We start from the raw sequence: 17,004 nt of genomic DNA on the forward strand, positions 1-17,004 counted from the left end.
CTCAACTGAAAGAGCATTTTGTCTGTGAAACTAAAGACGGAGGCGTGTGGAGAGGCTGGATTTCCTGTGCCAAGCTGGGAGCGAGCAGCAAAGACCCCGCTGGCAACACTGGCGTTTGCTTGGCATTCTCGGCTCAGCCACTGGCAAGCTTGAGGTGCCACGTGCTTCCCGATCTGTGGCCAAAGGTCACAGCAGAAGTGTGAAGTGTGAAAAAGTGTGAAGGAGTACAGGTTAGCCAATCGCATGCCCTAAAACTTCCAAGCGATTGGTGGCAAAAGCCAGTTCCTGCATTTAGCTGGGTGGAGAAATTTATTTATCTATTAGTTGCATTGACTGATCCGCCGCCCATCTCACCAAGAGCCGACTCTAGGTCAGGGGTCTCCAACCTTGGCTACTTTAAGACTTGTGGACTTCAACTCCCAGAATTCCTCAGCCAGCAAAACTGGCTGGGGAATTTTGGGAGTTGAAGTCCTCCAGGCTTAAAGTTGCCAAGGTTGGAGAGCCCATGAGGCCACGGAGCAAAGCTGGCTGAGGAATTCTGGGAGTTGAAGTCCCACAAGTCTTAAAGTAGCCAAGGTTGGAGACCCCTGCTCTAGGTGACTTACAACTAAGTAAAAATAGGAAGTCCCTACCCTGAAGGAAGTGCTCCCCAACTAATCTAGAGCTCAGTTCAGTGGGCAACACCCAGGTTCACAGAGTTCGAATAACAAAGTTGGAAGGGACTTTGGAGGTCTTCTAGTCCAACCCCCTGCTTAGGCAGGAAACCCTACACCGCTTCAGACAAATGGTTCCACTTACTTTGGAAGACGAGACGCAAGTCCAGTGATAATATAACGGTGTCTGTTCCCAGTCTTCCCAGTTAGGGTCATAGGATTTCTCGCCATCCAGGATCAAGTCCCGGGTGCTGGACCACACACGGTACGATCCTCCGTCAATGATGGGCACCAGTTTATTGGGCAAAACTGTCACATTGGCAAAAATGCTTTTAGACAGAGGAGTATCACCAAAAGAGACCAAGAATTTGAAGCAGTAGTTGCCGAGATCCAAGGTAAGCTTGGGGATGACCAACTGTGGCCGGCTCACATCCACGCCGACCAACTGGACTTTGGCAAAAGCCTCCAGGTGTAGGCAGCTCGGGGCTTTGTAGATCTCCCAGAGGTAGGCAGTCTGGTACCTGGTGCATCCTCGCAAGTCAATCTGGGCCTCCAGATAATTCTTCTGGGATCTTTTCATAAACACCTGAGCAGGTAAAGCAAGCTCTGCTTCTGGTTCCTCGCACTCCAGGATTCGGACGGTGACCGTGCAGTGGGCAATGGAGAAGCTGATGAGGTTGGTGGCGTTCACCCCCACCGCATAATCGCCAGGCCTCAGATAAACATGGCTGACCAATGGCACGCTCGTTTGCACAGCTGGAGAGCCATCCCCAAAATGCCACCAGAACAGGACTTCTCTGGCACTGGGCAGCACGGAGGCTTCGAACAAAGTTGTGCGGTTGACAAAGGAATCAATGGGCTGGATGGAAAGCTGGAGGATGAAATCTTGGACTTGGGTCACCACAGTTATGTTCAGGCTGCTCAGACTGTTGAAAGCGCACAGGTGGATGTCCAACTGCCCCGCTGCTTCTGGGGTGTAAGAGACACTTTGACCCTCTAAGTGAACCTGGGAGCGCTGCTGCTCTTTTATTAAGGTGAACTGCCAGACGTAAGACACCTGTGAGCCACTCTCAATCCGAGCTGTGAACTGTTTCTCCACCGCAGCCGGCATTCCTCGTTCACAGCAATCAGTGATCTGGAGGCCACGCACGGCCTCCAGCACCACGATAAGATGCTCAGTGTAAGCCACACTTACTTGATTCTCTGCAGTTATTCTCACTAAGTACTCTCCAACTTGGCTGAACTTGTAGGTGAAGCTGGAAGTACTTAGGATCTCGGAGTGGTTATGCCCGACGGTGACCCTATAGCTCACGGAGGAACCAGAAGATATTTCAACCTCAAAAGAGACCAGTTCCCCTGGCTGCAGCACGTCCTTACTTACGCTGAGCTTCAGGCCCTGGATTGCATCTTGCACCGTCAGATTGAGGCAAGCTACGTCCCAGCTGACGTCATTAGAAGCGTTCAAGCAGACAGGAAAAAATCCTGCCACGGGAAAATTGAGAGCCACCCTTTGGCCTGAGATGGTTTTGTCCTGCATCTTCCACATCCAGAGTATGTCAGATCCCCTTTCAAGCTCCCCAGCAAAGTTCACCACGGTACCCGATTCTACAGAACTGCTGTTTGGCCTTACGATCCTAATCTCTGGGCCCGCTACTGGTTCCTGTACGCATACCACAAGGGATGCATTGGCAGAACCAAACGTGTTTCCTGCCACCACGGTAACGGTTTGGGCTCCTGGGCTCGGGAAAGAGTGTGTGATGGTACTGGAGGCTGTGCAGAGAGAAAGGCCATCTTCAAAGTGCCAAGTGTACAGCAGCCCACTTCCGGCAGCCGCACTGGCGCTTATGTTAACAGTTGCATTGACTGCAGCAGGATTGGGGGTGGCGGTTGGCTTTAAGGCGCCCACCTCCTCAATGAACTCCACTGTCTTGTTGACGGCCGAGCTTCCCAGCATGTTGGTGGCTTTCAGATGGACAGCAAAGATGCCTGCTTCCAAAATGATTAAAGAGAAAGCCTTCCCAGTAAACGTCTGCACAGGGTGACTTTCCTTCTCGACAGTCCAGCTGTAAGAGATGTTTGTTCCATCTTTCACAGCTGCTTGTAGTTGCAGCGTCTTATTGGTGGGGAAGTAAATGTTGTCCAGGAAGTCTCCCCCAGTGATCTGCAGCCCTTCTATCTGCTGCAAGACATAAATGAAGATGCTGCTCTGCAGGCCCCCGATCTCATTCTCGGCTGTCACAATCACATTGAACGTCCCAACGGAGCGGAAAGTGTAGGAAATGGTGGAAAGACCTGGGATGGGAGTGCACCTGTCGCACAAGATCCAAGAGTAGCGGATGGCAGTGCCCGCCAGGAGGGTAGCAGTGAAACTCACAGAACCGTTTAGAGGCACCACCGTCCTGCTGGCGTTAATGCTTAGGCCCTGCAGGCGCCTCTTCACCGTCACGTTCATCTTGGCCTCGTGGAAGCTGACATCGTTCCAGCACGTCAAACTGATGGTATGGGTACCACTCTTGTTGTAAGAATGAGTGATGAATTTTCCCAACTGGGAAATCCCATCCCCAAAGTACCACAAATAACTAACTTTGGTCCCAGTGACATTGGCCCAGAAGAGATAAACTTGGTTCAGCTCCAAAACCTTTGAGCTGTTTGACTCGATCTTGGCCACCCCAACCGGCTCCTGGACTTCCACTAATGCTGAGACATTGTTGAAAGAGACATTGTTGCAGACGGTCACCATGACCATATAGTCACCTGGACTTTTGTAGGTATAGCTCACTTCGGTCCCACCAAACCTGGCGGAGTCATTCGTCCCAAAGTCCCAAAGATAACGGTAGCGGTAAGGTGGCAAGGCTGTGACTTGAAATTTGGTCTCGTTGCCGAGCCACACCAGTTCTGGCCTTACCAAAAGTGTCACATTGGTGATCTCTGGCTCCACGCAAATCTCTGTATAATACTCTGCTTTGTTGACCTTGCTGGAAAGGACCAAAGACAGGGGGAAGATGCCACTGATGGTGAAATTGTGTATCACTGTTGGATCACCGTACACGGTGATGTTGGATGAGCCGTCGCCAAATGTCCAGTCAAAAAAGTAGTTTTGGGGATTACCTGAAACGTGAGCTGTGAGCTGTACTTCAGGGTCTTCTCTTATACAAGAGGAAGGGTCAATCTTGAGCACCATTAGCACAAATATCTGGACGGCCACAGCTCGGGACAGAGAATTGACCGGATTCATCGCAGTTACGTTTACGGTACAGTTCATCTCCTCTAAATAAGTATGTTTTACAGATGCCACAGGAGTCTCCACGATGGTCCCATCGCCCATGTCAAATACCCAGGTGATATTATCTCCTGTTTCCACAGAAGCGCTGATCTCAATCACGGTGCGAAGCTCTATGGTTTCATTCAAGGACACCCACAACCCACTGATCTCTTCAAAGACCCGGTAATGCTGCCACGTCTCAACAGTGCTAATGGTGTTGTTTGCTTGCACCCTGACCTTGTACGTTCCTCTGGAACTGTAGGTATGGACTATGGCGGCCTGGCTTTCCACAAATGCTTCTGAACCATCCCCAAAATTCCAGGTATAAGAGACTCCGAAGCCAGAGGGCATCGCTTGGGCTTCAAAGGTGACAGGATGGCCCACGACCAAAACATCTGAGGCTACTTGCATGGTCACTTCTGTTAGGTGAGCATAGATGTGGACAAGGGTTGAATAAGTCAGGTTCTCAAACTCATTGGAGACTATAACAGTCAGGCTGTATTCACCTGCAGGGGAAAATTAGAGAAAAATAAGAATCAGAACTGTTCCAATGGATCAAAAATCCAGGTCAGGATTAAAAATCAACACTGCTGAACTCACACAGTCCGCCATGCTCAAGCAGAAAAACCAGGCCATGGCTTCATGGGAAGGCCTGTGACCTCAATACAAACTACCCAACCTCACTTCCGTCACTCAATCTATAGCACAGTGTCCAACCTTGGCATCTAAAACTTATGGACTTCAACTCCCATAATTCCCCAACCAGCATGACTGACTAGGGAATTCTGGGAGTTGGTCCACAGGTCTTAAGATTGCCAAGATGATGTACACGTACGTATACACACACACACACACACACACACACACACACACAGAGTCCATAGCTTGCCAGGCAAACCTAACCAATGTATTTCTCCTCCTTTCAACAATGCAAGAAGTGCCACAACCTTACTGAGCAGGAAGCCAGGTACTCTGATAAATTGTCAGCAAAGCCCCCTTGATGCGGTGGTCTTTCCCTTTGACCCCAGGATGCATTGCAAAGGAAAGGGCCTTTGTTACGCATGGATGCAGCAGCCTGAAACTCAATTTAACTCTTTGTGCTGATAGACAGAATGCTGTGACCCAGGTTCCCAGACTCGGACTCCTGGAGGAGGAGGATTCAGAGAGTGAGGAGGAGGAGCTGGCAAGGCCTGCTTCCCTTGGGCCCTCTCCCTCCCTGGCACCCACCCAGGAGGAGGAGGAGGGGCTGGCAAGGCCTGAGATTCCCCCGGGCCTTCTTCTGATTTGGCAACGCCCCAAGAACAATCTTGGCTTGATGCGAGACTGCGCAAACGTGACCGGAGCACGCAGCAGAGGAGGCGTTGGGACAAGGTCAGAGAATGATGAGTCACGGAGTGACACCCACAGGGGCTATAAAGCAGGAGGCGGAGCTTCCTGGCTTTTTGTCTTAGACAAAGCAGTGAATTTGCACGGGCAAACTGTTTCAATGGAGGGAAGAATATGTTCGTGAGTGACTCTTGCCTTATCTGTAATTTCCTAGTTATCTCCAGAGACTTGGCAGGCGCGTGGGTAGATGTGACCAGAACATCTCTGTGCCAGAAGGAATCCAGCCAAATGTACATAAACTTGAAAAGAAGGCCTTTGACTGACTTTTTGTTGGGAGTATTGGGAGAGGGAAACAGAACACAGAAGGAAGGCCTACTGATTTCTAAGAAACCCGTTTTATTGCCCCACTCCAGATGTTCTTATCTGGAATAGGATTTGATTTGATTCTTTGCCTCAGGAATAGCAAATTGAGATGACCAATAATTCTCTCGCTGCAGCCCAGAACGAGGCAACTTGTCATGGCCAACTCGCCATTGGACAATTCAATGTGGGATAATTCAAGAGAAGGACAAGGGAACTGCACCCAGCCTCAAGGACCTCTAACCTGAGAAGGGTCACACCTAAAGCAAGACAAGGCCTGCTGCAATTCGCTTGTACCTTTCTTGATTATCACACCGTCAACTCTGAAGTGAACTTGACTGGGGCCATCTTTGAGGATTCAGAGTTGCCACAGTGTGAAGAAGGGATAGGGAGGGGGGACATAGTTAGATGGGGGTCAAAACAAAATAGTTTTCTGTGGGAACCAACAGATAGATGGGGAGAAGAGGAGTTACCATGTTACCAGTTACCATGGGACCATCAAGCACCTTGATTGGACAATGTGACTGCTTTGGGAGGGATTTTCTGGGGAAAGGGGGAACTTTCACTTTTTAATCAGGTGAAAATTGCGGGAACTTTCAGAGTTGGTTTTCACCGGTTTATGCCAATATGATATCTCCAATAAAATTGTTCTTTGAGGAACTTGCCTGCCTCAGAGTCTGCTTTATATGGAGTTATCATTTGGAACTTTGACACACGCATTGAATTGTCCCATGGCGACTTATCTCACAGTGAGTTGGCCGGGACAAGTCGGCCATGGTGAGTTGTCCTAGCCCCCTTCAGCCTGCCTCTGAGCCACGCATGAAATTGCAACTGTCCCTCCCAGTAAGGAAAAGACAAGATTGAATGGATGAAAGCAAAGAGAAGGAAACTGTCCATTAGGGCAGAAAGGGAACCGACTGAGCACATCTGTTTCTTCTTCGTGGTTTTTTCCTTAGCTCAGAATTTGGAGCAGACATTTGGTTTTATTTTCATGTGATCTGGGAAGTTTGTATTCTCATTTATTGGCATTGAGTGCTACTTCCCTTCCCTGGAATAACATCCTCCACGTTTTCACTTGTCTCAACTTTGGAGGATTAGGAAGGCTATCAAAACTGGTTTGGTTCAACAGGCCTTTTCTCCGGGGCGGGGGTGGGAGGATGAATGAAATCACCACTACCTGAGAATATACGATTCCCTGAGTTTCTATGGCTCCTCAGCCTTGGAATATTTCATTAATTTAATTTATTAAATTAATTTAGTTTATTGATTTATGGTTCTATTTCTTAGTTGTTTTTAATTCTATTTGCACATGGCAGGATTGTAAGCTGCTCTGTCAAGTCAATTATGAGAAAAACACATAAGTCTAATCAAATAAATAAACACGCTCGGCTGCTCTGAATCTTTGTTTGAAACAAGGGTGTCAAACTCAATTTCGTTGAGGGACGCATCAGGGATGTGTCTGACCTTGGGGGCCAGGCTGGGTGTGGCCAAGGTGGGCGTGGCCAGCTTGACATTACTCGTGTCGGGGGCATCTGTGGTGGCCTGAGCGCTCTGCCAGCAAAAAACGACTCCCAAGCTCCATTTCCAGCTGCGATGGCCTCCTGCAACGCTCTGCCAGAGAAAACGGGTGCCCCCCCCCCCCCCAAATTCTGTTTTTGCTGGCAGAGGCACTGCGGGCAGTCAGTCCTTCGCTGTTTCCAGGGTGGCCCGTGGGCCAGATCTAAGCACCCTGAGGGCTGGATCCGGCCCATGGGCCTTGAGGTTGACACCCCTGTCATAAAATTCCCCAAACTGGATAATTGCAAATACAATCTGATTGGCAGCACCCTTTTCCTAGATCAAAGGTGTCAAACTCAAGGCCTGCGAACTGGATCCGGCCTGGGGATTAAAGCACGGCCTGCCTGGTGTCTCTGCTGGGAGGCATCCAGTGGAAGCCGCCACCTCCATCAAACTCCCAAGAGAATCACATTGTTGTGTCCCACTCCTCCGCTGACAACCGGGTCAGGGAAGTCCGAATCAAGCGTGCCTCTGCAGCTCTGCCAAAGTCCTAGCAAAGTTCTCAAGGCAGGCAGGAGACCAGAAAGTGACTTCAGCAAGATAAGGTAGACTTTGCCTGACTCAGAGAATGCCAGAAAGCAGATTCTTTATATAGGCCATGGGGTGTGGCTCCATGACTCAGCACTTATCCAGGCCTGCCCCTCCCTTCCTTCTGTTGACGCCGCCTATCAATTCTCCTGAAGCGAGGGTCACTCCAGTCTGCAGCTGTTGGTAATTGACCTTCCTCAGGCTCACATGCTGTGGGGGAGGGGGAGGGGTCTATTGCTCCGTTTGCCTGGGCATGGAGCCAGGACTGGGGGCTGGAGGCGCTTCTTCTTCCTCGGCCTGTCTGGGCATGGAGCCAGGGCTGGGCCGGGAGGCATGCTAGGACATTCCTCAGTGTTCAGAAGCAGCTAAGACGGGCCCGGCTGCGGGGAAAGCGGACGAGGCACAACATGGACCACTACAGGTGCCCCAGCCACGAGTGACATCGAGCTGGCCACATACCCTGGCCACCCCCACCCCCCGAGGTCAAACACAACCCTGATGTGGCCCTCAATGAAATGGAGTTTATTCTAGATCAGGGGTCTCCAACCTTGGTAATTTTAAGACTTGTGGACTTCAACTCCCAGAATTCCTCAGTCAGCTTTCCTGGCTGAGGAATTCTGGGAGTTGAAGTCCACAAGTCTTAAAATTGCCAAGGTTGGAGACCCCTGTTCTAGATAATCCCTTGGACTTCTTTCCCCTTCCTTTCCATAACTGAAATTTCCCTAAAGTTTCTGTGGGAGAGAATCCCAATCCTGAGGTTGACCTATGAAGTCCCCTTGACACCTTACCAAGTGACTCATACTAATTCTGAAACTACGTTTCTCATTAAATTTTGCAGCGAGAAGAGGAAACAGGAATCAGGAATTTACAGGGAGATCAAAAATATCAAGATAGTGGTTGGAACTGCACAAAGGAAGTCACTGCCTTGGCTTTTTTTCACTCATCCGCCACCGATGGCCCTGAACAGCATTCATCCATTCATCAGCAAGAAATCTGAGAGCTACAAATGGACCACAGCTAATTATCAAACAGAAGGATTTACGTTTTATTTCCATGTTTATATGTAACTCCAAAGTAAGCCTTGGCGGGATGGGCAGCTTAGAATTTTGATAAATAAATAAATAAAAATCACAGTTGTCAGTTGTGCTGGTCGCTAAGTGATTCACGGAGGTCATTAAGTGAACAGAGCGTTCATTAATTGAATCCATTGTCCGCAATAAGTGTTTCTTTTGCCAGAAATCAGAAATAAACACCAGTTTTTAAAAAAACAAAATAAACTGCGGTAATGACCATGGGATGTTTCAAACATCCCTAATTATGAGTTAGTTGCCAAGTGCCCAAAATACAGTCTTGTGACTATTGGGGTGGGGGTGAAACTTGTCACAACTTTGAATCTGGGTTGTAAATGTCCCTCAGTTCCATCTTCAAATAGTTGCTAAATGAGGACTCTCTGCACTCTAAATTAAATCACCACCCCAATTTGCTTATAAAGTAAGCCAAATCCCTCCAAAATATAGGTGTATAAGCTAAATTTCTATGCTTTCAGAAATTTTCCCTGCTGGCAATTGAGTCTTTCTCTGCCCATCTTCGGCTTCACTTCATCAACCCTCCTCCTCTTTTTGCTATTGAGAGAACCAAGGCAGAAAGGGGGTTCCTGCCTGGGCAGGGGGTTGAACTAGAAGACCTCCAAGGTCCCTTCCAACTCTGTTATTATGTTATATTATAACTGCGGTAATGACCATGGGATATTATGTTGTATTATAAAGGAAGCTGGGGGTCCCCCTTTCCCCTCTCCCCAAGACACACAGCAGCACCTGATGTGCAAATAAATATGCTACAAGCACACAAACAGACGGATAAACAATAATGACATTATCTGCAGGTTGCAAACCACAACGAGCAACGCACAATGATGCTGGCTAGTAAGGCAGCGAAGGTTATTTTGCAGGATGTCAGACCACCTTCCCAATGCAGGTCTCTTTTCCTGTCCTGGTTTAGACATGCTGGCTGGGGAATTCTGGGAGTTGAAGTCCACCCGTGTTAAACTTGCCAAGGTTGTGAAACACTGCCGAATGTGCTCCCCTTTGCCCTCTCTCTCAACCCGATTTCTCCTATCCAAACCCCAAACTCTGCAATCTAGCCAGGTCAGGATATATGACGATGTTGACAACCACTGCAAGAGTTATGAAAGGGCTACCTGAGGATGGCAGGACAGTCACCCAATACGATGGAAGAGAAGGAAGGACAAGAGAAAGGTGCTGCCGCTGGAGGAGGTGGTGAGAAGAACAGGAAAAGAGAGAAAGTAAAAAGAGAAAAGAAACATTAGCCAATTTAAGCAAGGAAAAGAGGCTCAGGGTGCAGATCCGTGGCCTTAGGACTGCCTGTGAAGCTGAAAGCCTTTGGCTCTGCCTCAGTTTTAGCTTCAGATGGGTTGTTAATTATTGTGGCAGTAATCCTATTAGAACAATGGTCTACAACAGGGGTCTGCAAACTTGGCTCTTTTAAGACTTGTGGACTTCAACTCCCAGAGTTTCTCAGCCAGCTTTGCTCTTAAAAGAGCCAAGTTTGCAGACCCCTGGTCTACAGTCTTTCCAGCTCTGTAGACTGGTGCATAGGGAGAAGGGATGGTTCCACACGAGTGGCGGCTGAGTGTGCGCACAAGTGGGGCTGCAGACACATGGGTGCTCGCCCGCCACTTCTACGGCCCAGTTCTGAACAAGCCATGGCCCAGGGGTTGGGGACCCCTGTATTAGGGCATTTTAAGTTAACTTCAATGCAGCCTGCAGCCTGACCCTTCCTTCCACTGCTTTGAGTTGGTCCCCTCTCCCCAAATATCTGTGCATAGTTTACTTAATCATGATTCGCTGAAGAGATACGGAGGCTGCTGGAAGTGTGGATCCTATTTGATTTTTATTTCAAATATCCAAAGAATTTCTTACCTGGGTCTTGGTAGACATGGGATAGATTGTGCCCAATTTGCACCTGGTGGATCTTGGGATCTGGCTTCAGGAAGGATTCATTATAGGGAGGATAAAACTCCAAAATGGCTTGGTCACCATCACCAAAGTCCCACCTGAGGAGTCAGAAAATGAGAAGGTCAGTTGAAGAGCAACAGGTCAGTTGTTAACTCTGAGTTCAACGTCCCTTTTTGGGCCAAAGTAGAAAAGACTGGAGCCCATCCTGAGGGAACTTCTCTCTACTGGATTGTGTATAAAAGGTGTATAAAGATAAAGGTAAAGGTTCCCCTCGCACATACGCAGTAATCGTTGCTGACTCTAGGGGGCGGTGCTCATTTCCGTTTCAAAGCCAAAGAGCCAGCGCTGTCCGAAGACGTCTCCATGGTCATGTGGCCAGCATGACTCAACGCCAAAGGCGCACGGAACACTGTTCCCTTCCCACCAAAGGTGGTCCCTATTTTTTCTACTTGCATTTTTACGTGCTTTCGAAACTGCTAGGTTGGCAGAAGCTGGGACAAGTCACGGGAGCTCACCCCGTTACACGGCAGCACTAGGGATTTGAACCGCCGAGCTGCCGACCTTTCGATCGACAAGCTCAACGTCCTAGCCCCTGAGCCACTGCATCCCTAAAAAGGTGTATAAAAGATGTGTAAAAATAAAAGGCACAGAGTGACTTTTCCCTGCACAGTTTTAAAGGTTGCATCTCTCAAAGATCGATGGAGATTCTCAGTCATCCATGTCATAGTTGTCAGTAAACACATGGCACAACGTAAGAGAACAAACCCATCTGGAGTAGATTCAGTGGTCCATCTGCATTTAAAAGACAAAGGCCACTCTTTGAAGACAGCAGAGTTCCACATTTCAGACAGAGAGGACCACTGGTGTGAAAGAGGGGTCAAAGAGGCCATCTATGTCCAAATTGAACAGCGCCCCCCCTCCTCAACAGAGGGGGAGGGATACGACATCATCTATCTCCTCTTTATAACACAGTCCTTTCAGCAGTTCCAAAAAGGTTCCACACCCATTTGCACCACTCAGGTGACCCTGAGGACACAGGTGAACCTCCAGGTGATCCTAACAAGTCGCTAAAAGGATGCCAATGCCCAGCTGTCTGCAAGGGGTATAAATCCTTCCATTCCCCACCATCCAGTCAGAGCTGAAGAAGCTTCTTGGATGAGAAGCAAAACGTCTTCAGAGAAAAACCAGTTGCCTCCTGAAAAAAAGCGCCTTTGGGAGATCTCCCAAGGGGCATTTCCACTGGTCTTTCTGGACCAGTCATTGGCTTGGATGCTGGGGAAGGGTGGCTGGAGAGCCAGTGGAAAAACTCACAGGAATCTGGCATCGACAGCCGAATCCACCATCACGGTTGCGGACAGTTCCACGCTGCTGTTCTGAGGGATGTGGGTCAAGATCTCCGAGACCTTCAGGTCCTTCATCCTGTTCATCTCCTCCACAGTGATGTTGTAGCAGACGGTGATGTTGCTGACGTTGTTTGAGGCTGTGAGCTGGAGAGACCACAGACAAACTGCTTTGCCACTTCATCCCCCCACAATACAGAGCTGGAGGCACCTGCGGTTTCACAATTGTCATCGTTCTTTTTCCCTCCAGCTCACCAGGGGGATTTATATAGATCACGCCCTGCCTTTTGCTTCTCTTTTTATTTCCGCTTTGCACAAAGTGGCTTTCCTTTCAATCCCTTCTCACATCCCAGCGTGGCATCTTGGTCAGAATGCTAAATCAGGGGAAATCATATGAAGATTTCCATTCTGCTGTGAAGATCCTTGGAATGCACTACCTGACTCTGTGGTCTCTTCCCAAAATCCCCAAAGCTTTAACCAAAAACTGTCTACTATTGACCTCACCCCATTCCTAAAAGGTCTGTAAGGGGCGTGCATAAGAGCACAAGCGTGCCTACCGTTCCTGTCCTATTGTTTCCTTTCGTTATATCCAATTAATATAGTTATTACATACTCATACTTATACTTATATATATGCTTATATATTGTATAGTTATTTCATGCTTATGCTTATATATACTGTATGACAAAATCAATCAATCAATCAATCAATCAATCAATCCCTGGATAATCTGGGACAATTATTCTCCCTCATTTTAGCTACGGGAGCTATTGCGGGTCGGTGGGTCAGTGGGTGTTCTTCCTGGAATCAGAATTTGTAAGCTGACAGTGAGAATGGCAGCATATGAAGATCAGCGTCAAGCCATCTTGGGCCAAAGTAACAATTATCATCCCAAGGGCTGCTGAAATATGGAGAAAATCTTGATGAACTGGGCGAGGAAGGGTACATAAACTCAAAATTACTGAGGTGTAAAGGGGTAGAATTACCCTGAGATAGCCAAGACCTTTAGCTTGTATCAGTTGCTCATTTTGGATTTGAGGTTTAACAAACCAGTTTGTTTCCGCTAAATCTAAACTGTACACCTTTCCATTGTCTGTTAGGTGCATTAATTAAACGTGCTTCTGTGGGTCAGGATTAGAACCATCATTTAAATAGGCGCAACAAAGAAGGTTCTTCTTCCTGCATCAGCTCAGGAAGGTCAGAAGCCACAGGAGCTGCTGATACAATTTTACAAAGGAATGACTGAGTCTGTTATTTGTATTTCTATAATTGTCCGGTTTGGTACAGCAACCAAACAGAACAGGAACAGACTCCATGGATAGTTAGGACTGCAGGGAAAATAATTGTAACCAGCCTGCCTTCGGTTGAAGACCTGTATACTGAGCGGGTCAGAAAGAGGGCTGTGAAAATATCTACAGACCCCTCACATCCTGGATATAAACTGTTTCAACTCTTCCCTTCAAGACACCATTATAAGGCATTGCATGCCAAAACAACTAGACACAAAGATAGCTCCCCCCTCTCCATGCCATCGTTCTGCTGAGCACCTCACTCTCACAGCACTATCTTATGTCTAAGTAAATTTACCCATGTTGTATGGCTGTAGTATTAAGTATTAAGTCTCCTTCCAAGGTCAAATGAGGACCCAGATTCTTGGGGGCAATAGGCTGACCTATTGGTCGCCAACCTTGGCAACTTTAAGTCTGGTGGACTTCAACTCCCAGAATCCCCCAGCTTTGCTGGCTGGGGTATTCTGGGAGTTGAAGTCCTCCAGGCTTAAAGTTGCCAAGGTTGGCGACCCTTGCTTTAAATTGCTTAGAGAGGGCTGTAAAACACCGTGAAGGGGCATATAAGTCTAAGTGCTATTGCTATCTTTCTTATCTTCTTTACTACGCCTTTTTATTTGTGTTATTAGGATGATGATGATTACTTATGCCTTACACAATGTAAGCCCCCCTGAGTCTTCGGAGAAGGGCGGGATATAAATTCAAACAAAAAAAAAAAAACTCTGTTGCTTTGCATGTATACTGAGAGCTTCAGGACCGGAGACAAATTCCTTGTGTGTCTAATCACACTTGGTCAAATAAAGTGTTCTATTTCTGTTCCTATTTCTATTCCTATTCCATTACCCTTGGCAGGATATATATATATATATAAAAAAATGAAACCTTTATTGGGATTCCCGAGGGAAGAATTCTATCCTTGAGAGTGATCCTTGGCAGAATCCCTGCCTGCTGAGGACAACAATACATCCCAGACTGCAAATCAAGCTTGGTTAAAATCCCGCATGCCACTTGGAAGGACAGAAGGACAAACACACAACTTACTGACACACAGTCAAGAGGCCGTCTTAAGTGGGAATCCGTAGTTTTTGGTTCTCAAAAGGGGGGTCACTAGGGCAGGGGTCTCCAACCTTGGCAACTTGAAGACTTGTGGACTCCAACTCCCAGAATTCCTCAGCCAGCAAAGTTGGAGTCCACAAGTCTTCAAGTTGCCAAGGTTGGAGACCCCTGCACTAGGAGGCCCGGACTTACCGATAGCTTGTACACAGCTGGGGACTGGTAAAGGACATGGAAGACATCATTGTAGAAAGTAAAGGAGCTCTTGTCATCCAGTCTCCACCTGAAGGTGACGTCCGACCCAGCGTCCATCACAGGGATGTAGCTCTGCAGTGGAGGGGCACAAGCAGCAATTTCAGAAGGAGTAACCATTGTCCATCCATGCTAACCATTGTTTCATCAGTCCTGGCCAAGTTCAAGATAAGACACTGAAGGGCTGGTGGCCGAGCCCTGTCATCGTCAGGTCTTTTTTTCCCACCCCCCCTGAGAAGGAACCAGAACTGTCAAAGAGGCAGTTCTGATATTCAGCCTCCTGCTGATGTCCAAGGCTGGGCTAGGAGCCATGGTGGCGCAGTGGTTGGAATGCAGTATTGCAGGCTAACTCACTGCTGACTGCCAGCAGTTCGATCCTGACCGGCTCAAGGTTGACTCAGCCTTCCATCCTTCCAAGATCAGTAAAGTGGGAACCCAGATTGTTGGGGGCAATATGCTGACTCTGTAAACCGCTTAGAGAGGGCTGCAAAAGCACTATGGGGGGTATATAATAAGTGCTATTGTTATTTATCTCTCTATCATCTATCTAGCATCCCTCTGTCTATCTACCACTCGCTCTCTGCTTCACTCTCTCTCTCACCATGGTGGTTCAGGGGTTAGAATGCAGGACTGCAGTCTGACTCCGCTGACTGCCAGGAATTCAATCTTGACCGGTTCAAGGTTGACTCAGCCTTCCATCCTTTCAAGTTCAGTAAAATGGGGACCCAGATTGTTGGGGGCAAAAAGCTGACTCTGTAAACTGCTTAGAGTGGGCTAAGTGCTTGTAAAGCACTACAAAGCACTATATAAGTCTAAGTGCTAGTGCAATTGTTATTGCTACAGCCACAAGGACCTTCCAGCAGAAGGGGAGAATGGACTTTGCAGGGGCAGACCATTGTAGTGTTTTTGAAGTTTCCAGTGGAAAACATCAGGCCATTCTAGATGCAGACAAAGGAGCACCTTTGAGGACAGAATAAGGATTTCACCTAAGACGGGGTCTGCAAACTTGGCTCTTTTAAGACTTGTGGATTTTAACTCCGAGAGTTCCTCAGCCAGCTTTGCTGGGAGTTGAAGTCCACAAGTCTTAAAAGAGCCAAGTTTGCAAACCCCTGATCTAAACCATCTCAAGAACTGAATTCTGATATGACTATCTACATTCTCAGACACTTGTGGCTCTCTGAAGCTGGACTTAAAAGGCATTTTATTACCATCCAGGTAACATCATCAGCCTTAAGCTACATGTATTCTCATTATTGGGTGCCTTTTGCAAATTGCTCCTTTATTTCAGACACAATTATATGGCCTGGGAAGACCCAGGAAGGAAGGAAAGCTAAGAAACTAAAACATGTTGAAACCTCACCTTGTGCTCAATCTGTAACCCACAAAATTTGAGCCGTTTAAAAAAAAAAATCTTGTTGGAAAAAGATTATCAAGCCACCAAACTAATGTGTCCTGTGTCCCTTGGGCTAATGGGCAGCTGGTCACTCACCACACGCTTGTTCTGAAGGACTCTGGTCTCTGGGTCTGGCATCACACGGAGTCCTCGGATGGCGTCCTCTGCTTTCACCCTGACAGTGACGTTCTGCGAGCTCACGGCATTCTTGGCCCACAGCACAACGGTGCTCAGGTTGTGCCCAATGCCCTCCAGCAGGATCACAGAGAACCAGGTGTCATTGCTCTCTCTTGCGCACTCGGCCACCAGTGGAGTGACTGCTGGGGGGCAACTCCGACCAAAAGGGAAGCTCTGGTTGCCCCCCAGCCTGCCGGAAGTGGCGTTCATCCCGGAAAGGATTTTCACCACCAGCCACGTGCTGTTGCTTTCCACGTAGACTTTGCCACTTTTTTCCAGAGGGTAAATAACACGGAGGCCTGAGATCGCAGAAAGAGCCCAGAAGTTGCAGGAGAAGTTCCTCCTGAAGAGACTGTTGTGGACTGTGGCCTGCACCTCATAAAGGCCAGGGCGGTGAACGCTGGAGTGGTTTCTCAGCAGGAGGGGGACAGTCTCTTCAGCAGCCGCCAGCACCCTGAAAGGGCACCTGGAATCGTTTTGCCAGGCTTGGGGAGCGGGGTGGGCAGGCCAGCCTGGGTCCCAATCCGAAGAGCTGACGGTGAAATAGCTCATCTGGGTAAGCGGCTTTTGGCTGGGATGGCAAAGGAGCAAAGCGCCAGGCCCGGCATCATGCTGGACGCTCACTGTATCGTTGGGTTTGACAAAGGTGTCCTTGCTTCTGAAGAGCAGCTATGGAAGAGAAGTGTCAATGAGTTAATTCTTCCCAAACACAGTGCCCCTCTGGCCCCTGTTCACTAATTCTGAGCTAAGAGTTGGAGGAAAGTGGGGGAGTGTAATGTAGATGTAGTCCAATGTAGAGAAAAGTAAAGTCTTAGGCAAGAAAAACCAAAAGAACACATAG

General features: G+C 48.2%; 1 protein-coding gene across 9 annotated transcripts in view; it reads right to left on the reverse strand.

Annotated features, from left to right (window-relative positions):
- PKD1 (polycystin 1, transient receptor potential channel interacting) overlaps positions 1 to 17,004 on the reverse strand; it is a 231,275-nt gene that overhangs the window by 126,364 nt on the left and 87,907 nt on the right. For 8 of the 9 annotated variants that reach the window (XR_009152066.1, XM_058156873.1, XM_058156874.1 and 5 more), the window contains exons 11-15: positions 16,083 to 16,832; positions 14,537 to 14,668; positions 11,973 to 12,148; positions 10,626 to 10,759; positions 799 to 4,421 (exon numbers count right to left, since the gene is read on the reverse strand). Coding sequence is in view for 8 of the 9 variants with exons in the window: in XM_058156873.1 (XP_058012856.1) it covers positions 799 to 4,421; positions 10,626 to 10,759; positions 11,973 to 12,148; positions 14,537 to 14,668; positions 16,083 to 16,832 (4,815 nt within the window). In the remaining variant the exon portion in view is untranslated. Of the gene's footprint in view, positions 1 to 798; positions 4,422 to 9,883; positions 9,951 to 10,625; positions 10,760 to 11,972; positions 12,149 to 14,536; positions 14,669 to 16,082; positions 16,833 to 17,004 lie in introns of those variants that run through there. The other variant, XM_058156880.1, reaches the window with a different exon arrangement.

The sequence above is a fragment of the Ahaetulla prasina genome, chromosome 14, assembly GCF_028640845.1.
Source record: "Ahaetulla prasina isolate Xishuangbanna chromosome 14, ASM2864084v1, whole genome shotgun sequence".
NCBI classification, from domain to species: Eukaryota; Metazoa; Chordata; class Lepidosauria; order Squamata; family Colubridae; genus Ahaetulla; species Ahaetulla prasina.